This window comes from Erigeron canadensis, chromosome 4 (assembly GCF_010389155.1).
Source record: "Erigeron canadensis isolate Cc75 chromosome 4, C_canadensis_v1, whole genome shotgun sequence".
NCBI lineage: Eukaryota > Viridiplantae > Streptophyta > Magnoliopsida > Asterales > Asteraceae > Erigeron > Erigeron canadensis.
The window spans coordinates 34,692,933-34,718,254 of record NC_057764.1 but is presented as its reverse complement, the minus strand read 5'-3'; the positions used below and the strand labels follow the sequence as shown (position 1 = coordinate 34,718,254).

Genomic DNA, 25,322 nt, shown 5'->3' with positions numbered 1-25,322 from the left:
CAAGCTGCTTGAGTCGGCCTTCGAGTTAAAAGCTTTGTTATTAAAATATTCGCTTGTGCTATCATACAACCTTACATAATAATACATATGATGATATGAATGACTATGATACATAACTACTATGGACAAGGGCGTAGCTACATAGGGGCCGGGAGGGCGCCCGACCCCCCAAAATTTTTTTTGCGATGTAGGGGGTATATTGTTTTCGTGTAAAAAAATTTCGATATACTCGGTTTCGACCCCCATCTTAATTGTGAAATTTTTTTTTTATATACTAAGCAATAAAATTGATCCATTACATTTTACATAAGCCAACAAAATTACTTAGCCCAAACTAAAACTCATTACTTAATTAAAAATTTAGCCCACTGAATTCAAGGTTCTTAAAGGTCGAAAGACTGAACTCTAATTTCTTCAGTGAATCGAACTAGGTACCAACCGTTTGTCTCCTTTTTAATGTTTACTTGTCTTGGACAAATGTTTAGTTTTGCCGTGATTGAAACTTTTTTTTATAATAATAGTATCTAATTTTTTACCCGACCTGAATCGAATCACTGACCCGAACATATTACCTGGAAAATAGCGTTAGGAACAAAAAAATTTAGATCCCGACCCCCCACTCAAAAATTTCTAGCTTCGCCACCGACTATAGAGGTCCTTATGGAAGGTCTCTCTACTTTCTAGGTAGGGGCTATCTACGTCATACCTCCCCAATACCCCGATCACAGGGATTGGGTCTTGTTGTTGTTCTTGCACATAGCTACTATTCCATCTAAAGGTATTGAGGTAAAAGTAAAACCAAAATCCATAGAGACAAAGTCGAGTAAACCCAAGCTCTAAATTTTAAAGATCTATAATAATAGAGTCGTATATGCTCGAAACTAGTGTTTAATTCATAGCGCTCAAGGTAGCTTTTGCATTGCGTAAAGTGTCGAGTGGACTACTACCCCAATAATGTGCAGACAAAATTAAGAAAGTAATGCATAACTAAAAAAAAAACATGAAATACTAAACATAAAAATACTAGTAGAAGGAAAGAAAGCGGAAGCTTAAAACTAAAAAACTCTAACCTGTAAAAAAGAAAGAGTATGAAAACCAGCTCAGACTAAGAACAACCATTCATTTTTCCATAATATATGTCACATTCTCTTACACTATTTCTGGGTCATTATAAACAGTGATGTGGTTTTGAGAGAATGTTTGAAAATAAGATGGCCATGATGATGAAAATAATAATAGAATAAAAAGGAATCGAAAATAGTAGTCGAGTGGAGCTAGCGGTGGTGAAGAAACAAAAGGAAGTGAGGATAGAATTTTAGGAAACAAGGATGTCAGTTAGTAAATGTAAAGCATGACAGAACCGACTGGACGGACGTACTGATCGAAATAGTATCAAATGACTTTGTCTCCTGTGCCCGACATGTATTTTATTACTCGCCATACTCCTACTGTGTATGCATCATTTATCGGGGTGTTTATTCGGTCGGTTTAATCGGATTTCGAGTTATTCGACCCAATTTAATCGGATTTTGAGTTATTCGACTTGGTTTAATACGGTTTAAAAATTAAAAAAAGCATAAATTATGATTTTTTTAATCTTTATATTTCTTTAACCCCTTACAAAGAGAACTTTATTAAAAAAGTAAGCATATTTTTTTCCCCACGCAGCTCCTTTCAGCACCACACACTACAACACCAGAATATCATATCTACTCTTATAACAAGTTGTCACTCCTAAAACCAAATGACAGCCAAATAAAATTACAACTTTGTTGTCGTGAAATCACACTCTGTAACCAATGTATTCATCAAAAAATGTTGTTATAGAATTCTGTTATAACGTACGTGTATTATCCTCGTAACTCATAGTCCAAACCAAAATTTTGGATTATCTGGGTTTTGCTCAATCATATAGGGTTGGGTTTCAAGTTTTCAAATTTAACCTAGACAAAATTGATGTTTTTCATTAATATATATATCTTTATTAGTTTTGTGTATAGTTATAACGCTTTTATGATAATTAATTACAATCTATGATTATAATGTTTGAGATCTGATAGTGTTAAGAGTGTCGACATTACAACCCTTCAACCTCACTCAACCTATGGTTTTAATGATGTTAACTCCACTCTACCTTTTTCAACCCTCTAACCTTCTTTTTTAAGCATCACCAACGGTAACTGCATTTTTCTTATTTATTTATTTTTTAAACTAAATTTAAAACAAACCTAATACTTAGAAGATCAATACCAAACTTAAAACATTACTTAATGGATATCACTACTCATCTTCATCATCCATCTTGAATAATGGGAAGTCTTGGGCATGAACATGATCAATATCATTAAATCCAAGTCTAAAATGTGTCTATCTCAACTAATGTGTCCTCATCAAATACCGATTGGCCCAGATGATCCCTTATATGAGCTAGCTAGATTACAAACCACTTTTATCTTCTTTTTTTTTTTATGTTGGTTGGGATTTTTTTTACATTGGTATAATTGTTGATCGGTGATATGTCCATTTATATATACATTCTCATATCGTTTCTAAGTCGTTTTAAGCTTAATTATGAGCAAATTACATGTATATTCGATGCTTTGATGGTATTGTTAGTGGTTGTAGGCTTAGAATAGGTGAAATGGTTAGAAACAGATTTTGGATGACTAAAAGATGCATTACGATGGTTCATGGACGCATACGAGTGAAGACGGAATGAAAACTACAAGTCTTGGCTGAAAACAGAGCAGGTGCGTCGCACCTGGAAGATTGGTGCGGAGCATTTTCTTCTCAGAAAGTTGGAAGATGTGAGAAAGCAGGGAGGTGCGGTGCACCAACCATGTGGTGCGTTGCATATCGGGCAGAAGGATTTTTGGAAACAAGGCTAGGTGCGTCGCACCTGATGCTTGGTGCGTCGCACCTATAGGTCGGTTTGTGAAGACTTTTTGAAAACTCTATAAATACAAGACCAAAACCCTCTCATTCGATATACAATCACCTCTAGTCAATTTTAGGGTTCTTTGGGGCAATTCTCAGCAGCTTTTTCGTCCATCAAGGTCCAAGAGTTGTTCGTGAGCTTCAAGGCATTCGGTTATCGATTTTCTTAGCGTTTACTTGTTTTCTACACATTGGTACAATATGTTCTCTTATACTTTTACTCTTTGTGCTTTGTTTATGATTACGAGTAGCTAAATAATTCGTCATCCACTGAGATGAAGTGACACATTGAATAATAGTTGCATAATCTTTTGAATTCAAGTTGATTTGATTTAACGTTGTGTCGTAATCTTAGCTTATTAATTCTTTGTTATTTAACTCTTAATTGCGGATAGTTATTGCATGATCTTAGTGGTAACTAGGTTGTGTAAAAGTTATTTTAATTGCTTGGTTAGAAGCGATTGTTTCTATGACGAGTACGGTAGAAAGTAACTAATAGTTAATAAGAGTTAACGGGTTAATGGTTGGGTACAATCAATAGACACAATTGTTATCTAAATTACCAAAACAATTAGTTGATTAGGAAAGTTATGAAAGGCGTCTCGGGGTACCGGTCTTAGTAATGGAACTAGTTAATTAAGGGAATTGAATAAAGTAACGAACTTGACGGGTACGGAGTGAGTCTTTGTTTAGTTCTCGGTTATTAATCAACATATTCGAATTGGTTCTTCATTTAAGTGCAACCTAAATAATGTGTGTCATGGAGTCGAAGTGGATGATCTTCTCATCCTATTTGATGAAAAACAATTCTCTTTTTGATAAATTCTTAGGAATTTCTAAGTCTTTCAATCAACTAACTTTTAATATAAAATCAAGATGACGTGGTGTCTTTAAAAACCAAAATCTTTTTTAACTACTTAAAACTCGCTAGCTCTTTGTAGTCTCCGTGGAACGAACCTTTACTTACTTTAATTTATATTGCATACGAACGGGTCCACTGCCCGATTGTGTGTGGTATTCGATTCGGAGTATTTTTAAGGATTTTAATTTAACTAGATTTTCACACATCAATCTGTGAAATGTATCTTTTTTTAGAAGATTAAATATTGTATATGTATTTTTTTTTAAAGGAGAAATGACATCCATATCGCACCCCACGACGGTGTTACGGTGCAACATAGCTTTTAGTCGCATCACACGAATGCCAACACTCTAATTTACAATTGATGACAACTATATGAAGTTTATCCGGATGACAAAAAGTTTTAAACTTTAATGAAACACCCTCATTGATTTAGGGATGTGAGTCATATATCTATATTGAAAAATAAGTAAGAAAAAGAAGTAGAAGAATTTGTGGCAAAACATTAACATGGTTCAAAGAAGAACTCTCAAGACTTGTCACAATACATTAATTTGGATTATAATGTTGGAGATGTTGGAAATTCAAACAGTGAAGATAAGTTGATTAGTAATAGTTCGGGATCAACAAAACAAGATACAAGGATTACATTTGAGGATTTTCAGAAGTAATCATGTAACAAAGACTTATTGTAGATGGAATTGGGGATTTAGGCGTTAAAAAAGTTATAAGGCACAAACTTTTTATAACATATACATCGTACTAGCTATGTTAAAAATCTAATGATAACTCTTACCTTTAACTCCCAAATGATATTATAATAATCAATTTTGATTTACATATTTGTTTCTCATTTAAATAGAAACCTTTCATGACTATCTACTAAAAATATTTTAAAGTCATAATATCTTGGAATAAATTTTAATTATTCTTTTTTCACTACTTTTAAATATTATTGAATAATGTCATAAAAAAATCAAGATTATATATCAAAAAGTCTTTTTAAAATAAAATGACATCATCATAATTTTGTTTTATTAGTATAAAAGAAGAGATAAGAGATTATCACATTATATATATACTAAAAAACTATATGTTTTCACAAGTTTTCAATGCATATAAGGTACAACTGATTATTGCATACATAAAACAAAAAAACCAACTTAAAAAATACTACATTTTAAGCATCAGGTATCACTTCCCACTTATTTTTACTTCTCCCCCTCAAATTATATAAATCTTAAATTTTTCCCCTTGGCTTTATTAACTTTTAATTTTACCCTTAACTTATATAACCTTTTCAATTCACTCCCCCAATTTAGCCACTATCTTTTTTCAAGATTTATTTTCTAAAATTCTAAATATATATTTTTTAAGTTATTTTTTTTAGTAAAACTTTGATACATATTTTGATTTTTTCTTTTTTAAAAATAGTTAAATCATTTGTTAGTAAGGTCGTCGTTATCACCATCATCTTCGTCCAGTGTGTCATTATCAACGTTAGTATATTTCTAACTACATTCTTATACATACATTTATAACTTGAAAAATACTAATATTTTACTAAAATAAAATGCTCCGTTATATATATATATATATATAAGTCGGAGGCATTTTTGTAAACAATTTTTTATTTGTTATCGGAAACGGAATATATAAATTTTTAGGTCTTCATGTTTTTATTAAATAACTTTCACATGGTTACGATTTTACTTTTTTCGTCTAGAAAGAATATCCCGCGGCAACACGCGGATACTATAACTAGTTAAATTCTATAATACTCATATGAGTTTACTATCGGTTTTTGGTAGAAGTTTATTTAGAAACAAATTCATATTGTTATTGTTACACAATTTGATACCTACATAACTTTCTAAAACTTTATGTTTTCCAGCTATAAATGGATTAATAATTTGATTTACACCTTAAAAAAACCCTCATCAACGAAAATAAAAGAAAAAAGAAGGTTAAACAAACGAAAGATATCTCGTAAACCAGAATCGTAAATAAAAACAAAATCCAAGAGTCCATACATCCTTCACACATCTTTCGTTTTCATAACCGTCCCATCACGCCGTGAATCCAATCTCCACCGCCATGACGGACCAACCAATTCCTTTTCCGGCCGCCGTGAATGCCGAAAACTTATCAACATATAATAATAATAATAACAATGACGAAGAAGAAGAAGATGAAGGTGATGTATGTCGGATCTGTAGAAACCCGGGCGATTCGGATAATCCGTTAAGGTATCCGTGTGCTTGTAGCGGCAGTATTAAGTTTGTTCATCAGGATTGCCTTTTACAGTGGCTTCATCATAGCAAAACTCGTCATTGCGAGGTTTTTTCTCTCTCTCTGTTTTTTTTTTTTTGTTTTTTAAATTTTGTCTTGCTTTTAAATGAATTTGTTGTTTCCATACTTTTGAGCTCGGTTCAACTCAATCAATAATTCAATATTGAAATAATAATAAAATCAAAGTTACAAAATAATCACTTGATTATCTCAAGTTTGCATTTGGCAAGACTCGAACTTAGGATCCCGGGGAAGTGGTGGCCGGTGGCTACTGGGCTATTACCCAGTGGTTTACACTTGTATATTTGTAGAGACGAGAGCAAGTACCCGCACGTTGCGGCTGTAAAATGATGAGGGTGATAGGTCATAGGAGGTTATATGTCATAGAGTGTCATAGCCAAATGCCTTAGTCGTACGGGCTCCACCCTCGGATTTAAAAATTCGTCGAAAGTATATCGAATGACATCTCTAATGAAAGAGCATGAAATTTTAAGAACACTCATATAATTTATATATACGGTTTTTGTAATAAAAGATTTTGAAAGAATTAGAGGAATAAAATGATGTATGGAGGAGAGAGAAAGTTGTATGCATTGATATATAGTACATCATGCATTAATATGTGTATATTGTTGAAATTGAATGTTAAAAGTTGAAAAGTGGATTTGCTTTATAATATAGTATAGAAGTATAGATATATATATATCTAAAAATATCTTCCGCTTTTCTTTATATGATTAGAGACTTTAAGTTTACTTGGTATCATGTTAAGATGAGATGTTTATATTTAATGATGAAATAGATAAACATTGATGAAAGTTTTTTCCATCAGTTGTTTAGCCATGAGGATCTTACATCCATGATTTTATTACGTTAATGATTTTCATTTTGGCAGTGTTCTGCTCTGAAATAAGAATGACCTATAATTATTTTGTAACTGGTTTATGAATGTCTATGGCAGGTTTGCAAACATCGATTTTCATTCTCCCCTGTGTATGCCGAGCATGCCCCTTCTAAGCTTCCTTTTCAGGAGTTCGTAGTTGGGATGTCAACGAAAGCCTGTCGCGTGTTGCAGTTTGTTATGCGCCTCACTTTTGTGCTTTCTGTATGGCTTGTCATAATTCCATTTATTACTTTCTGGATTTGGCGCTTCTCGTTTGTTAGGACTTTTGGTGAAGCTCAGAGACTGTTTATGAGTCATATCTCCACTACAGTTATTCTTACCGACTGTCTTCACGGGTTTTTGCTCTCTGCAAGCATCGTCTTCATATTTCTTGGGGCTACATCATTGAGAGACTATGTTAGACATTTAAGAGAAATTGCGGGCCCAGATGACAGAGAGGACGAAGGAGATAGAAATGGTGCTCGTGTTGCCAGAAGACCACCTGCACAACCTAACAGAAACCTTTTTGGTGACAATGCTGGCGGAGCACAAGGAATTGGTGGTGCCGGTCAGATAATTAGAAGAAATGCAGAGAATGTTGCAGCCAGATTGGAGATGCAAGCAGCTCGTCTTGAAGCGCATGTTGAACAAATGTTTGATGGTTTGGATGATGGGGAAGGCGCAGAGGATGTTCCATTTGATGAGCTAGTTGGCATGCAGGGGCCTCTTTTTCATTTGGTGGAAAATGCATTCACTGTGAGTACACTCTTTTGTGGTTGCTTCTCTTTATTGTTGCTATATCTTGCAATTGTTTGTGTATGTGCAAGTGGTGTTCTGTTGGGTCATAGACCTCATGTTTTCAGTCACATGTGAGTATTACTTAATAAGGTCCTCCCACCAAAGTTGGACTCTATACCATGGTCTATCCTCACAAAAAATTTTTTAACCTGGTACAGTATTGTTAGTTTGTTACATATTTGACTTTATAATGTGTTGGAAGACTCGTATTGTATAAAATAAAAAGAGAAGTTCTGACCGGTTTACTTGGAAATAGGCCATCTTTGATGGGTTAACAAAAATTAATTAAAAAATAAACAGGTCAAATAGGTTGAAAGTCATTCGAAGCCTATAATCAGTTTGTATTGCTTTTGCAAAAAATTAGACCAATATAATAATGATATACTTTTGTAATAGAATTTAACATTTCAGGAACTTCCGTATGTCGCATTATCTTTTATTTCATGCCATGTTGGTCCACATGCTTTCTAATTCTTGATTTTCTTTTCATCCTTCAGGTTCTTGCTAGCAACATGATATTTCTTGGTGTTATGATTCTTGTGCCATTTCACCTTGGACGAATCATACTGTATCACCTAGCATGGATATTATTATCTGCTACGGACCCTGTCTTTTCAACTGTTGTACCACTGACAGACCAAGCACTTTCTCTAGCCAATATCACTTTAAAGAACACTCTGACTGCAGTGTCAAATCTGACATTCGATCACCAGCCAGATGATACTGTCATTGGCCATGTTGCTGGGATAATTGAATCAAATGCTACCGGACTTATTAACTCATCAAATAATGTCACAATTTCTCTTGCGGATAATATTCTACCAGGAGAAACCATTGGGGCATCATGGGTGGCTGATGTCACAACTCTTGCTATTGGTTATATGTTTATTTTCTTGCTTATAATTTTCTACTTTGGGACTGTTGCATTAATTAGATGCACTAAAGGAGAGCCGTTGATCATGGGAAGATTCTATGGTATTGCTTCAATAGCAGCGACAATCCCTTCTCTTTTCAAACAGTTCTTGACAGCAATGAAACATTTAACGACTATGATAAAAGTGGCCTTCCTTTTGGTAGTTGAGTTAGGGGTTTTCCCTCTGATGTGTGGATGGTGGCTTGACATTTGTACTATAAGGATGTTTGGCAAGTCGATTGCTCAACGAGTCAACTTCTTTTCAGTGTCTCCGTTGGGAAGCTCATTGATTCATTGGGCTGTAGGGATTGTCTACATGCTACAAATATCAATATTTGTCAGCCTTCTTAGAGGGGTATGTATCTGATAGCCTTTTGTTTTCTAGAGGTGTCAAAACTGGTAATCGTATGTCCACAACAAAACAGGGCCAACCTGACAGCACTTTCTTGTCCAATTATTTTGCAAGTAAATCTTGTTTGAAATATGATTAAAAAGCTTAATGGTTGATTAGTAATATGATTTCTGTATAATAAAACGATTCAGGATGTTCTAAGCATTTAGTACTTATTAGACGTCCTCCGGCGTATTCAACACGTCTGACCCAGATTGACTCAATAATATCATGTGAATGGGTTGAAATGTTTTACATATCTGAACTGCGAATCTCCATACTGATCATTCAATAATTACTGTTCATTTCTGCAGGTTTTGCGTACTGGAGTTCTTTATTTTTTGCGGGACCCAGCTGATCCTAATTACAACCCCTTTCGTGATCTAATTGATGACCCGGTTTATAAACATTCTCGTAGAGTTCTATTGTCAGTGGCTGTTTATGGCAGCTTAATAGTAATGCTTGTATTTCTACCTGTTAAACTTGCCATGCGAATGGCTCCCTCCCTCTTCCCTCTTGATATTTCGTAAGATTCTTTACACTAAACTTCTTTTTTATGATTTGATGCTCCTTTTGCTTACAAAATGATCATTTGTCATTGCAGAGTATCCGACCCATTTACAGAGATTCCTGCTAACATGCTTCTCTTTCAAATATGCATTCCATTTGCTATTGAGCATTTCAAGTTGCGAACAACAATCAAGTCACTGTTACATCATTGGTTTGCTGCTGTTGGTTGGGGACTCGGCCTAACTGATTTTTTATTGCCTCAACCTGAGGATAATGATGTACAAGATAATGCAAACCGGGACCCGCTGCAGCAGGATTGGTTACCTCCTCAACTAGGGGACCATGAGCCAGACGTTCGATTTATGGATGCCATAGATATGGATAAAACGGTGCAGGCAGAAGCTGATGGTGATGAGCAGTGTGATTTAGAGTAAGATGAACAATCTGAAGCTTTAATTCTAATTTCCCTTGGATCATTGAGCTACAGTTTCGTCTTAAAGAATAATGCACGATTATCTTTTGGCTTCGTCTAAAACTTTTTTTTTTTTCAGAAGATGCAGATTTGTGCTCCGCATCGTGCTGCTTTTGTTGGCGGCTTGGATGACACTTCTAATCTTCAATTCCATGTTACTTGTAGTGCCTGTCATGATCGGACGGGCATTGTTTAGCGCAGCTTCCCTGCTCCCAATCACACATGGCATGAAATGCAATGGTAAGAATCTTTACTGAAGGAATGTTTGATCACTAGGGTGTGATGCAACTGACGCTTTTTTTTCTATTTATCTACCATTCTGCATTAGAGATTGCCCCTTTACTATTGAATAGATTGATTTACTGATTTAGCGTGTCTAACCTCAAGATGTTCAAATCAAACTATTCAGCTAGAAAGATGTAATCAGTAATCAGAGGTAAAGACAATCATTATTTAACTAAGCTTTTTATTAAACTGATAAAATACCAAAAGGATTACAGAATATGAATAGACCTTGCTTACCTTGGAGACTAAGCTCGTTAACTAGTGCTAATGGCCCAGGCCCTAATAAACTTAATACGTGTCATTATTCTAAGTTTCTAACATCCCCTTTCAAGCTGGAGCATCCAGCTTGTTACAGATATAACTAATCCAGCTCCTCTTGAATCTCCTTGTTGCAATAATCTAAGACTTGAACACACAGAGATAATCAATCTCAGTTGGAATCACACTGAACCAGGAAGCAAACTAAAAAGGTCTCCATAGATATCACTCATTCACTTGGGATCTAACCAAAGTAAGACAACATGAAGATAGGTCTCAACTAAACAAAACTTAAAAAGACGAAGCGACCTGTCGATGCAGGTCTCAACTAACCAAACCTCAAAAGACAAAGCAACCTATCTCGACAGGTCTTAACTAAAAAAGAAAATCTTAAATCATCAACAAATTACTTGAGATCAATAATCTTCTTGGTCACTAGATACACTTATCTTGGTAACCAGACGCACATTCTGTCCCAGCAGTAGCAGAAGTAGACTTAACAGAAACTTTAACATGAGACTAAGGATCACTGGCTACAGAATGATGCTCAGCCATAGCTCCAAAGTTAAATCATCTCCAAATTTCCAATTATCGTAAGAAAATCAGAAACCAAACAATAACCACAAACTTCAAATAAAAATCAGACAAAAGAAACCCTAAAGGAATTAAAACACGAAATACCAAAAGGATTACAGAATATAAATAGACCTTGCTTAACTTAGAGACTAATCCCGAATAAGCTTAATACGTCTCAATTGTTTTAACAAAGAGGAACATCTCAATTGGGTAGAATGTTTAAAGATCTCTTAAAATCTAATTTGAATGCATGAAATTTCTAGGTTGTTCTATCCAATGATTAGAATTATTTATTTTGTTTCTATAATCATAGTTTATGCATTTGAATATTATTACAGATTTATATGCTTTCATTATTGGAAGTTATATCATCTCAACTACGCTGGCTGGTGCAAGGTATTGTATTGATCAAATCAAAACAGAGAAAGCAACAGTTTTACTAGGCCATATTTGGAAGTGGTGCTCCATCATTGTGAAGAGTTCTTTGTTGTTGTCAATATGGGTAAAAGATCATATATCCTTCTGCTGCTTGGTTTTGTTAAAGCATGTTTCCTCTTTCCTCGCCTTATTTGAGATGTATGTTTTGCAGATTTTTCTCATCCCAGTATTGATTGGATTGCTGTTTGAACTTCTAGTAATCGTACCAATGCGGGTCCCTGTGGATGAAAGCCCGGTTTTTCTTTTGTATCAGGATTGGGCTTTTGGGCTTATTTTCCTCAAGATCTGGACTCAATTGGTAATGCTGGACCAGATGGCGCCACTGGTGGATGACAGCTGGCATTTGAAGTTTGAGAGGGTGAGAGAAAATGGATTCTCGGGGCTACAAGGAGTATGGGTGTTACGAGAGATAGTTATACCTATTATCATGAAGCTGCTAACGGCTCTTTGCTTCCCTTATGTTTTAGCTAGAGGGGTATTTCCAATATTTGGGTACCCATTAGTGGTCAACTCAGCTGTCTACAGGTTTGCGTGGGTGGGGTGCCTTGGGTTTAGTTTGGTGTGCTTTTGTGCCAAGAGGTTCCATGCTTGGGTCACTGACCTTCACAACTCTATAAGAGATGACCGCTATCTGATTGGCAGAAGACTTCATAATTTTGATGAGGATGTAATATTAAGGAATAGGCGTCGTATTTCCATAGAGGGATGAGAAATGCAAGTTGTTTCAGAAGATTTTAGTTTGTGTAAATATTATTGCTGAAAGGGTAGGCACCGATAGAATAGATATAGGCAGATGGTGATTGCATACTTGTAACATAAAGATGCCATTTGCTTTACCCTCATGCGAATGTTATAATGTGCTAGAACTTATTTGCATGTGTCCGTGGATGAATCCAAACTTGTTTTGTTCCACTGATATTACAGTGAATAGGTTGGTATTTTTTTTTCTAGCAGTTGCCGCCTAAGTTCAAAGTTATATTTGGAGAGTCTGCTGAAGAGTTTTTTGTAGGGATGCGACTTTTTTCGTGTAACATCCCGAATTTGTTTATTCATTTCGTGGACTTTGACCGTTAGTCAAAGTTGACTTATCGTTAGGTGGCCTTATATTTTAGGCGAATAATTATGGTGTTAATTATTATGTGTTTACGTGGATAAATATGGATAGATGTTCCATTTATGGTGATTAAATGTGTTGATAAATGTTTACCATTGATGCCTGTTAAGGCGGTATGTATTCCCTATAGTGTTAAATCAATATTGATGTCGTTAAATGAGATTACTTGAGGTTATTAATTAAATAATAAGATTTGAAGGGTGTAAAATTAGTAAAACTAGTCATTCCGTCATTCCTTTGTATTGAAGTTATATATATATATATATATATAATAAAAAAAAGGGTTAGTCGAGTTTTGCGTAGTCGTCGAACGAAATTAAAAAAAAAAGGGTTTTGAGCTATTGTTTCCTGGAGTCGTGCACAACAAAGAGAATCAAAATTAAATCCATTCTAGACGTGTGCGTGTGTGTATGATCTTGGGTCTTGTGCGTCAAACAGAGATAGGGGAGGAAAAAACGTTGATTTCAACATAAAGGTATTGTTGTCTTTTGCCTATCCGAAAATTGCTATATAATTGTATATATATGTCTTTTGTTGTTAATTTGATTTTGCACTAGAAAGTTTGGGAATGGAAATTGTCCTTCTGCTCTAGTTATTATATCCTACGTAACAAATATTATTAAATTAGTGTATATCATAAAATATATGTTTTTTCAGGCGTCGAACGTAGTGGCTAATAAATAAAAAAAAAGGAGATAATCTTGATGTTGTCAATTGTGTTCCAAAAAAAGTATACAATTTATCCATGTATCGTAGGGATCAACAAAAGATATATATAAAAATAATAATAATAATAATAAAAGTGTCTGCAACTTGTTTTGTACGGTTTACAAGAGAATAAAAGGAATTGTTGGTTTCTTAATTTTTGTGTGTAGTCACATTCTAAAGCTAGTAATGTTGTCAGTATTGTTTGTGGTGTTGGGACACTTGCATAGGTGTCAAATGGTGGGGTATTCCATAATCTTTTAAAAGATATTCACTATCCCTAAAAATCAAATATCTTTGTATCAATTACCAACACCACTTGACGCCGACGCTACCACATCGCAACTAATGTCATCGCCGCCACATTGCGCGGGTACCATGCTCATACATATAGGCTGCAAACATACCTACAAATATGATGTTGACAATGAGATATGATTAATGGATAAACTATAAAAAGAGAAATTACATACAATCATTATTCTTCTCTATCGAAATCTTGACCAATCATGTGCATCTGATTTTTAAACATACATGTAAGCCTACTAGATTACTCACATTTATCATTTGTCAATGTGACCTTGGTTGCACTAGTAACTGTTATTTGAAACCTTAACTATTGCCAAACCCTTGCAAAGTGTAATGATATTGTTCGGCACGTTTGATAATTCAACACACAATACCTATGTAGACATTATATCATTCTTAAAAAGGATATAACAATAAGCCTAGTGTCAATCTTGCCAGTAATGTTTCCGAATAGGTGATAAACATAATTTACCACCAACACGAACACACTGCATCACTACAAGAATACTGCAACGAACTTTATCACTACATATAAAATAAAGTAAAAGATCCTGAAGCGAATAAATTAAGTAAAAGAAACCGCAGCAAGCTTTATCAACGCGGAAAGATGACAAATAAAACTGTTTTATTAACGTTTATCCTTCTTTGTCAAGAACCTATTCATAGACCTTAATGAATGCCGAACCCTTGTAATTTGCAACTATATTGCTCAGCACATTTGAACATTCAACACAAAATACTTGTGTAGACGGCATCACTTCAAAACAGGTTAGAACAATTTTAAAGCCTCTTATCAATCTTGCCAATAATGTTTCCAGATATTTGATAAAGGCAATGAACATAAATTACCACCAAGGCACTAACACAGACAAACTACTCCGTTATTGCAGCAAGCTTTATCACCACAGAAGAAGAACAGAAAAAATAAAGTAACTCATAAATAAGTATCGGTTTCAACCACACGTAACAGTTAATGTAACACCACAAAAAGCAGACGAAGGTCAACAATCTTCAAAAACAAAAAATCCAGCTTTAATGAAACTAGCATAATATGAAATCTTCTGACTAAACGCCTCCTTTGTCTTTAAGAAACAATGCCATCATTCAATGACAATGCAGCAAGTTGGTCAGCAGGGCCACCGGCCTGTTGCTGTTGAGAGACGTTCCTGAGAACCTCCATGGCCTCCGCAACCTTTGCCTTGAGGGCATCTGGAGATTCGAGCAAGTGAAGAACCTCTGTCTGATCCATCTCTAAAAGCATTCCTGTCACCTTTGCAGCTGCTTCAGCTTCCAGCTGTTCCACTAGTGGGTACAGATTTTCACCCAACATCTGGAAAAGTCAACCTCAAACCCATCAAACATTTATCCCAAACTAGTATTTCCGCATAAAAATATTATAGAAAATAACAGAATCAAGTATTTTTTTGCAAGAAAATCCTTCAGGTGAGAAGATGCTAAAACTTTTGAAAGTATATAAGAAAGTGGAGGGGCTTACTGTCCTTTGCTCCGTTGGAGAAGCATTTGCAAGAGCAGAAGCCAAAGCACCAATTGGAATTGGCTGTGAGATTCCAGCATCACGCAACTGCATACCGTTCCCAATATCATATGGAACAGAACCCATTGACACATCACCAACATTTCGACCAGGTGGGTAACGATACACTCTGCCCCCTCTTGGAATCATCTATTGTCCCAAAAAAAACTCAATGAGGTTTTCTAATTCAACTTTGAACAAACGGTAGCAAGTAAAGAGTGATATAACACACCTGCTGCTGCATAATGGGAATGGGCTGTTGCTGATTCTGTTGACCAGGAATACCAGCACGCCTGCCGCCTGGACGCTGCCCCTGCTGGCCTGGAGGAGCCATTGGCATGAAAAAGTTTGGCATTGGCCCTCCACCAGGCCTCATCCCAGGAACAAGTTGCTGCTGATAACCGAAACCAGGCTACCGAGGCATAACCAAAGAGAGCGTAAGAAAAATACATAGTGAACGTGATTATAGTTGATCAAATCGTAAAGGCAAAATGATAATTTACTTGAGGAGGGATGAAAGTAGGCTGAGCTTGACCATAAAACATTTGTTGACCTAGACCAGGACCACCAGGGGGGTACATTGGCATACGAGGAGCTCCGGCAGGGGCCATTGCAATTGGGCGCATCTGGGAAAACTGTGCCTGCATTGATAGAATTACAAATTACAATGTTATTAATATGTATGATATCGTACTTAAACAGCAAGAACAAATAAAACAGTATTATGAACAAACCTGCAATCGTGCCCTTCTATCTTCTTTGCGTTGCGCAACAGCTACATAAAGAGGTTTGCTGGCAATCATCTTTCCGTTCAACTCCATAAGCTTAAAAACCAGACAGATAAGATCAACCATTTACACACAAAAAGTAATATAGATAACTGCAAAAATGGCCACTTACTGCTCTAGAAGCTTCCTCGGAAGTTGAAAAGGCAACAAAACCAGAGCCTTTGCTAGTACCATTAGGATCTCGCATAACCTGTTGATGAAAAACGAAAGATAAGAATCATCTTTCACTTCAATCGCTATATTTAACATATATGTTTCGGGTGCTTTTTAATGAACAGACCTTGCAGGAAGTTATGTTACCAAAAGGAGCAAACAATTCCCTGAGGCTTTCATCAGAAATAGTATCATCTAAATTCTTTATGTACAGGTTCAGCCCCTGCGATTTGTCCACAGCCTCCTTCATTGTTTGCTCAAACTTTTGTTTTAACTCTTGCTCCCTTTCATTCTTCTTCTGGGCTTTTCCAACATACCACTCTTTGTCATCAAACTTTTGCCCGTTCAGACCATCTACAGCTTTCGCAGCATCATCAGCATTCTCAAAGTTAACAAATCCAAAGCATTTAGAGTTACCCTCGGCATCCCTCATTACAACAGCACTAGTGATTGTTCCATATTCACTAAATGCCTTGTTTAAATCGTCGTCAGTTGTTGCTTCAGAGAGATTTTTAACAAAGACATTAGTAAATTTAGTCTTGTCAGACGCCATGTCCCTTTCTTGCTTTCGTAGGAAAGGACCCACATAGACTTGTTTGTCATTCAGGAGCATGCCATTGAGCTTCTCGATAGCTTGTTGTGCAGACTCCTCAGCTTCAAACTGCACAAACCCGTACCCCTTTGACTGACCAGTTGAGTCAGTAGCAATCTTGCAAGAGAGGATATTTCCAAATGTTGAAAAAGTGTCATGAAGTGCTTTCTGGTCAATCGCTTTATCCAAATTCTGAAAAAGAAAAATGAAGTTAATCACCAACAGAAACAATGCTTGGTCATAAATCATTATAGATGCCAATGTTTAGATACCTTAATAAAAATATTTCCAGAACCACTTTTGCGAACACTGGGATCACGGTGAGAATACATGATCCTTATTGCCTTTCCATTCAGAGGTGTGAAGTTGAGCACCTCAATAGCCCTTCCAGCTGTCATTCACCAAAAAAAGATCCACTAGTTAGTATTAGGGAATTTTGAGAGCTACATTGTTGAGAAAGAAAACCTTTAGCTTTTCATACGCTATCAATAAATCCAGAATGAATTACAAAACCCACATCATCCGACAATTAAAAGAAGTTTAAGGAAAAGATCATGTAATGACAGAACCTAGTTCATTTAATGGCTTTACCAAGCCAATCAGCTCTAATTCCTTGCTTCATTATCAAGACAGCATTATGAAGTCCTCAATCCAATATCTACTCCATATTCATTTTAATTACAGCACAAAACATAAGTCATGAAAAACAATCATGCTGTTTAATTTCCATACTACACCTCCAAAATCCCTAATCATTACATAATAACACAATACACCAATGCATAACATCAACCACATAACAAACATATTTCTTTACACAGAAATAACATCGGTCACATAACAATTCAATAATGATCTCACAATCTCACATAAACACACTTTACTTAGAAGAAACAATAAAATCAACTTTCGATAACCATCGTCCATCGTAATACTAATTGGCAAATGATATGGAGTCAAATACCATCATATACTAATTAAACACACATAAATCCACCATACTATAAACAACCATGTATTATCATATTTGCTTAATCATTCAAAACCATCATTTCAAAAACACGTATCCGTATACATACACAAACACATTCAGGTTTACCATTCTATCTACATATCAACACAAAAAGCATACATACAGACACACATTCAAATTAACATTATATCAATTATCTATATATTCAACAACCATCATAAAGGTGAATACAAACATACACATACATATACTGATATACACAATCCAAATAACACCATATCTGCAATAACTATCATTTCCAAAACATAAATATATACACACACACACACACACACAATTATATATAACAAAAAAAAGGGGGGAAATAGAAAATAGAAACAAACCATCTTGAGGGTTGACATAGTTAACATAGCCATAACCAAGGGACCTTCTGGTAGACAAATCTCTACAAACCCTCACAGAAACAACTTGACCCAGCTGATTAAACAGCTCATACAGCTGTGAATCTGTCACATTCACTTCCAAATCTCCAACATACAATGATGTCGGCACAAACTGCGGCTGTCCAGCACCGCCACCATTGTTGACTGCTTGACCTGGTTGTTGTTGTTGTTGCTGAGTCACAACTTGCGCCGCCATTTCAAAACCCTAAAATAAAATTTAAGTTTTTTCAAGATTTTTCAGTTTTTTTTTGGATTTTATAACTTCCCTCTTCCCTTCTTATTATAAATCTTGAAACTTTATATATAAAGATCAAACCCCAGATAGTAACTTAACAAACCCTGAATATTTTTTTTTATATAAATTTTTTTATAAAGGTTTTTAAATATGTTTTTTTTTTTTGCTTTTGTTGAAGGGAACGAGGGAAGGATAGATATAGATATGGATAGATTTAGCCGGAGATCCGACTATGTAACGGCGGTGCGCCGCTAGGTTACGGCGGGTGAACAAAAGGAGAGAGAAAAAAGGGTGTGTAATTTTGGGGAAAAGGGGTGAGATAAGGGTTTGAGAAGATGTATAAAAATGGCAAGTCGAGGGTTGAGAGGCACATGTGCGCTATATTTGAGGGGTTGATTGTGAATGTAATGTTAACTTAAAGGGCTATATGTTTATGTTCTAAGAATTCATATCTTTGCCAAATGACCTACAGAGTAGACTCATGTGCTTGTAGGTTCAAACCCTGGTTGAAACAAATAAAAGAAAGAATTGTTATCCCGGTTCCAAGATATCGAACATAAACGGATGCAGCCACCACCAACGTTGTAAATATCAGCCATAGTGATATATCGGTCGACCCCCTTGAAGCAATATATCAGTCGTGGTAGGAATATATATTTATAATTTGTATATTTTTTTACCTTTTGGTTTAAGCTACTGTTTAGTTAATAAGATAAACAAAAATAGAATAATAAACTGAAAATTTTACAACACATAAGACTATTTACAATCGAATTATACAAGTCTTTTAAAATTGTAAAAAGTAAGGTTTTAAACATAAAAAGGAAAAAGTCAACCCTTCGTTTGACCGATAAACTTTAATCCTGGCCGTTAAATCCCGATAATGAACGTAATTGACGAAAGCCAATATATATATGACCGATATGTGAAATCTGGTAAAGGTATACCCCCGATATCCGATATATCAATGATACGTCGGCCGATATTTATAATAATCACTTTATTTTGAAAAAAATACTTACTCTTACATTTTAGTTAGAATATTCACACTACATCCTTACATTCTCTACTCCAACTAGTAATCTATTTGAGTTGTCCATCACAGATATCAGGTTGGCTACCATGCTTAATAGCAACCTTGCTAGACCTCTATTTGATATGTCTTTATATATAACATGTGATAAAGATAGTTTCATATTGAAAAGTAAAAGGAAAAAAAAAAACACATAAACCTGCCTATAGGCACCTATTTTTGAACTAAGTTTATGTCAGTATCGTTATAATTATTATAATATTATGGGTCTTATATGATGAATGTGTAACTATAAATTAGGTCCTTGAAATAAGAAAACTAAATGTAAAAATATGTTTATTTTTACTATGATGATGGATCTTAGCTTTGGAGAACCTATTCAAGTTTACAAATATTAATCATGCATATTTAACGGCTAAACCATTTTATCCCTTTAAACAAGCTATTGAGGATCACTTTACAAATACTATACGGCGTATTCAGTTTACGAAATTACTCCTATAAGTGTTTTTTATTTAGCAATAGCAAATGGATAAAGATTATGGGCTTGATGTTATGGTCATGGACATGAATTCCCATTTCATGCTTCCATCGAAAATAAAACCAGCGGTATAGTAAAAGAATTGGGCTTACTACCATATATAAATCTTAGGCCCCATATATTTTGGGCTCTATGCATGATGTATCGTTTGAGTATGGAGCTGCTCTTGTTTGCTTTGAACAACGGAACGACTGACATCAATCTTTATTGGTTGGGCTTGCTCTCAAATTATTATCATAGATTCATATTGGCCGAAGAATTAATCCAATATTTTCCCATTTGGGCCTGAGGTTAAAGCCCAAAGTCATGTATTTTTCTCTTCTTTTCCCTACACACAGTAGCTATCCGATCATTTTTTGTTTAGGGGTGGAAATGTGGAATTGTTTTTTTGACCATTATAGGCTTATAGCCATAAGCACACACCCATGACACAATGAGATTATTTGACGAAATGTTTAGGGATGAAATGGAATTTGACGAAATGTTTTTCATTTTTCAAATATTTAAATGATGGACGGAATGAGATTATTTCCCTCATCCCCATGGAATGGAGATTCCATCAATTAAGGAAATGTTTACATTCTAACAGAATAATATTCCTTCATCATTGAGCAACCAAATTTAATAAGGAATGAAATTCAATTCCAATTCCATCAGATTCCATCAAAATCTGCGAGCCAAACGCGACCTAACGGTAGTGAAACTTCCACCGCTTGTCATGCCCTCGGATTGACTATGCTAGTGACGTGGTCGATCTCTACCGAACGATGAAGAGACATGTCACTGAGTCCAACCACAACTGTTGTTCAAAAAAAAAAATGAGTTCAATTTTAGACATTTTTATTAGACATATTTATCATTATCTCATCAATTTGTTTTTGGGTAACCAAAGAGCGAGTAAAGAATTTTACATGCATTACTTTCACTTAAAGTTTTACTTGTATTTTCAAAAGCGCCTTATTTGCACTCTGAAAATTTGTCAATAAGAACTTATAGCATGCATTATAAATTGATGTTACTTAACTCTCTTACTTTCTAAGATAACGTAATTAACACAATTATATTATGGATGAATAATGAAGATACAAGTTTACTAGATCACGTCTACCTAATATCATGCGGGGGGGGGGGGGTTAAGCTAGTTTGGTTGTACATTAAAGCTAGAGTAAACCAAAAGAGTTTTAATATTGAAAATTACGGTTGTCACATGCCGGTCCTCACTCATGCATTTCAAAATGTAAAAGTCGATATCAAATGCCTAAAATATGAGCTAATTGTGTGTGTGTGTGTGTGGGGGGGGGGGGGGGGGGGGGGGGTTGGTTTAAGCTAGTTTGGTTGTACATTAAAGCTAGAGTAAACCAAAAGAGTTTTAATATTGAAAATTACGGTTGTCACATGCCGGTCCTCACTCATGCATTTCAAAATGTAAAAGTCGATATCAAATGCCTAAAATATGAGCTAATTGTGTAATCGTTTATTCTATCTGCCAAGTTTAAAAAATGCGTTGGCATTAATAAATACAAGCAAGTATTGACAAGTTTTGCTATTATTTTTAAGAGTTTTAAGGGGTAATCATGTGTGTTGTTAGTTGCATCATGATTAGTGGTAACAAGTTTATTTCAATATATACGAGACGGGGTGCCCGTGCGATGCAGCGGTGATGGTGGTAACGACAAAGGTGTGATTGCGGCAATTGTGGCGATGATGTGCGGCGGTAAGGGTTAATATGGTTATTTAAGGATTGGAAAATCTATGTTGTAGTTTATTTTATTAAGGGTATTATAGGTATATAAGTAAAGATATTTAAATTAGTGAATAAATAAGAAGGGTAATATGGTCATTTCAGGTTCTTAATTACTTAAAGGAGAAGGGCAGTTTGCTTTATATAGTAGTATATATATATATATATAAGGTTATTTTTTTCAATAACCTTTTATATATCAATACAAATCTAATGTTTTCTTTCTTTCTTTTTAATCTATATATACAAATCTAATTAAGGTTTTCCCTTTATATCAATTGAACATTTACAAAAAAAAATTGTTTCTTTTTTGGTTGTTGCACGGTGAGTGCATGGATTATGTCAAGTCAATTTGGATTTACACTAGATTGCTTATTTTATTAATTTGATACGGAGTATAATGTTACATGAACAGCAGAACAGGGGTGAATACCTTTAAAAAAAAAGAATTGTTTTTCACAATTGCATTACTACGTTTACGAAGTACTTATAACTTACTGTATAAATATCACAAATTATGGACCAGCAACGACTAAGCGTGGACCAAAAGGCAACAAACATTACAGCTATGAAATTGACATATAATGAGCCTAAGTAATAGACTACCACCGACGACTATAAACGTCGACTTTTTAGTAATATAGTCCAACGTAGTCTACATTACTATCATTATTACTATTGTTCTTATTGTACGTTGTTATTATTATATTCCCTTCGTCTCATTTTAAATATTTTATTTTGACTTTTCAAGTCTTTTTCTTTAAAATTTGACCGTATTTGTGTTATATATTAGTTTGATGAAATTTATATTAATGAAAAGTATATCTAAAACTCAATTCATTCATATATTTTATAACAAAGTGTTAAAGAATATATACGAAAATATTTACGGTCAAATTTGAAGGCAGAAGACTTGACAAGTCAAATTTGGACAATTAAAATGAGACGGAGAGAATATGTTATTGACCTTTTTAGAAAGAACTATGTACAGATAAATATTATCTACATGCATTTCGAAATAAACTTAAAGTCCCGACCTCCATGAACTTGGTCAATTATTTTTACATATTACAACAAGAAATTAAAGTAGAAAAAAGATAAAAACGAAGGTAAATACTTACGTATAACACTTATCTAATTGTACATGTATATATCTACCAGAAAAAAGGATTACTACCAACAGAAATTTCCTTAGCATTCTGGTAATATTTATCAACTTAACGTCATTGATTAATGTGGCGAAAGAGAGCCATAACTTCGCGCTCTTGGAGCCTGCGCCGGCGCAGGACCATTATTCCATTCGGTATCTGAGGACTTGAGTTCGTTACTTTCAAGTCCTACAGCACAAGGAACGTAAGCCAGAGACTTTTCATCCGGGCAAGTATGATGACTCGAAAAGAACTTCTTACATTCAGCAGGCGTTCTTTGGTTTGGAAGATCCAAAATACAATTCATTTTCACATCAAGAACCCCTTTCTTGATCAACTCCCGACACTGCGGCCCAACTTGTGTAAAATAGTTATAAGATATCGTAAAATTCGATAGCTTAGGGAGACAACACACTGCTTCCGGAACCGGTCCATAAAACTTATTCCCGGCCAAGTTCAAAAGTTGCATTTGCTTCAAACATTGAAACGAATGTGGGATTGGGCCGGTTAACATATTAGATCCGACATCAAACACCGTTGACTTTTTCAAAAGCCCGATTTCATACGGCAGACAACCCGTTAACTGGTTGTTCAAAAACAGAACCTCAAGTAAAGTATTGCAAGCTTGGCCGATACTTTTAGGAATGTTACCAACGAACTTGTTGTTAGCCAGGGTTAAGTAAAGCGCGGTCGTGGAGCCAAGGTTCTCGGGCAGCATTTGAACGAATTTGTTGTTGTTTATGAACAACAAATCGAGATTGATAAGAAAGATTTGCGGAGGAACAACGCCCTCAAATGTGTTGAAACGAAGATCAAGAAATTGTAGCTTTTGGGCATTGAGGACATGGTAAGGGAACGCACCCGTGAATTTGTTGTTACTTAAGTCGAGTTCATAAAAGAAAGGAAGTTCGCCTATACGGGCTGGGAGGGTTCCCGTGAAGTTGTTTGAGTTTGCATGGAAGAAAACTATGTCTTTTAAGCCAAAAAGGAATTCGGATATGGTTAAGTTTGGGCCATAGAATTTGAAGTTGTTGAATTTGACCCCTGCGACGGCTTTTTGCTTTTTATTGGGTTGGATACCGCATACGAAGCCTTTATACTTGCCGCAAATATCTTTGCCCTGCCATGTATCGGTTATATGCAAGGGATCATCTGTTATCTTCTTTCTGAAGGCTTGGATTACTGGGAAGACTCGTCGAAGTAGTTCGCTTTCAAATCCATCTAATGGTACTGGTGATGGTGGTTTTGGCGATGGCCGTGGAGGATGTGATGGAGGTTTTGGTGGTGATGGTGGTTTTGGTGGTGAGGGTGGAGGATGTGATCGAGGTTTTGGTGGTTGTGGGGGTGGGGGGCATGGAGGGGGAGGGGGTGGGGGGCATGGAGGGGGAGAGGGTGGGGGACAATCTGGCATTTCTGGTGGTGGTGACGAAGGAGTACCACCACCACCAATGATTATTTCGATAGCTTGTCTATGGACAAGTTGTTCATCGGCATTGGTAGTAAGAAAATAAGTGATGCAAATGAGGAGCAAAAATGTATAGCCGCCACTCATCTTTTAGTCGCTGATCGATAGTGGACTCAAAGAAAGATAAAGGAATCCGTTTATATAAATGAAGAAAGCACTTCACGGGATGCATATACGACGTAAAGTTGGTGTATTTTTTTTTGTCATGTTTTTCCCTAAAATACATGTTTTTCTTACAACAATCAGTTAACATATAACAAGACTTATTTTAAGTTTCAGCTGTTGTCATCTTTCAACATTTATACGGCAATATTACAGCCAATTGTGTACTCGATGATTGAAGCCGTCTTGAAGCATATACATGTTGCTTTCACATACATTACCTTTAGTTTAAATAATGAAAATTATATTCACATTCTAAATGGAAACGTATATACAATAAAAATTTAACAGGCTTCACTTGAATAAACCATAAACGAACAAGGCATTGAATGAAAAAAAATAAAATTGAGGATAAAACCAAACAGTTTTGATCAGTTATGTCTGGGCTTGATATCAATAACAACGATATTATACAAGCGACTATGAAAGATGATAATGGTGCTATATATGTAACATCCTAAGAATTTTAAGACAAATAAATTAACTCATCTTTGTAATGTTAACATTAAAATAATTACCTAGTATTTAAGTTTGAGTTAGGGTTGATTTAGTTGAAAATTTAGTTGATAGCAGATATCATACCCATCAAAAAAAATGAAAGAGGGTGTGGCACTTAGAGAAAGTGTCAACCATTTTCTTGTTTTGACTCATTTTTTTCTATCTCTTTCTATCTCCATTTTAATTCCAGTTCAATATTTCTTCAGGAGTGTTCGTTCAAATCCAAGAAATTCCTTTAAAGAAATATTAATAACAAATCAAGTTTAATCATAG

General features: G+C 35.2%; 3 protein-coding genes across 3 annotated transcripts; 1 reads left to right on the top strand and 2 right to left on the bottom strand.

Moving 5' to 3' along the window:
* The first annotated feature begins 5,782 nt into the window (after positions 1–5,782).
* LOC122596324 (probable E3 ubiquitin ligase SUD1) lies at positions 5,783–12,565 on the top strand. The gene is made up of 8 exons (XM_043768875.1): positions 5,783–6,139; positions 7,053–7,730; positions 8,270–9,040; positions 9,391–9,602; positions 9,681–10,016; positions 10,138–10,298; positions 11,516–11,679; positions 11,767–12,565. The coding sequence occupies exons 1-8, from the start codon at positions 5,897–5,899 to the stop codon at positions 12,322–12,324; spliced, it is 3,123 nt and encodes a 1,040-aa protein (XP_043624810.1). The 5' UTR covers positions 5,783–5,896; the 3' UTR covers positions 12,325–12,565.
* A 2,092-nt stretch (positions 12,566–14,657) lies between these two features.
* On the bottom strand, positions 14,658–18,776 carry LOC122598350 (polyadenylate-binding protein 2-like). Its single transcript, XM_043770940.1, has 9 exons — positions 18,167–18,776; positions 17,083–17,201; positions 16,346–17,002; positions 16,178–16,255; positions 16,012–16,101; positions 15,781–15,918; positions 15,510–15,689; positions 15,239–15,427; positions 14,658–15,073 (listed from the first exon to the last, which is right to left on the bottom strand). Exons 1-9 carry the CDS (start codon positions 18,420–18,422, stop codon positions 14,828–14,830), a joined length of 1,953 nt encoding a protein of 650 aa, XP_043626875.1. The 5' UTR covers positions 18,423–18,776; the 3' UTR covers positions 14,658–14,827.
* Positions 18,777–22,762: 3,986 nt separating this feature from the next.
* Positions 22,763–24,508, bottom strand: LOC122595615 (uncharacterized protein At4g06744-like). Its single transcript, XM_043768020.1, has one exon. It carries the CDS (start codon positions 24,474–24,476, stop codon positions 23,007–23,009), a length of 1,470 nt encoding a protein of 489 aa, XP_043623955.1. The 5' UTR covers positions 24,477–24,508; the 3' UTR covers positions 22,763–23,006.
* Between the last annotated feature and the right edge of the window lie 814 nt (positions 24,509–25,322).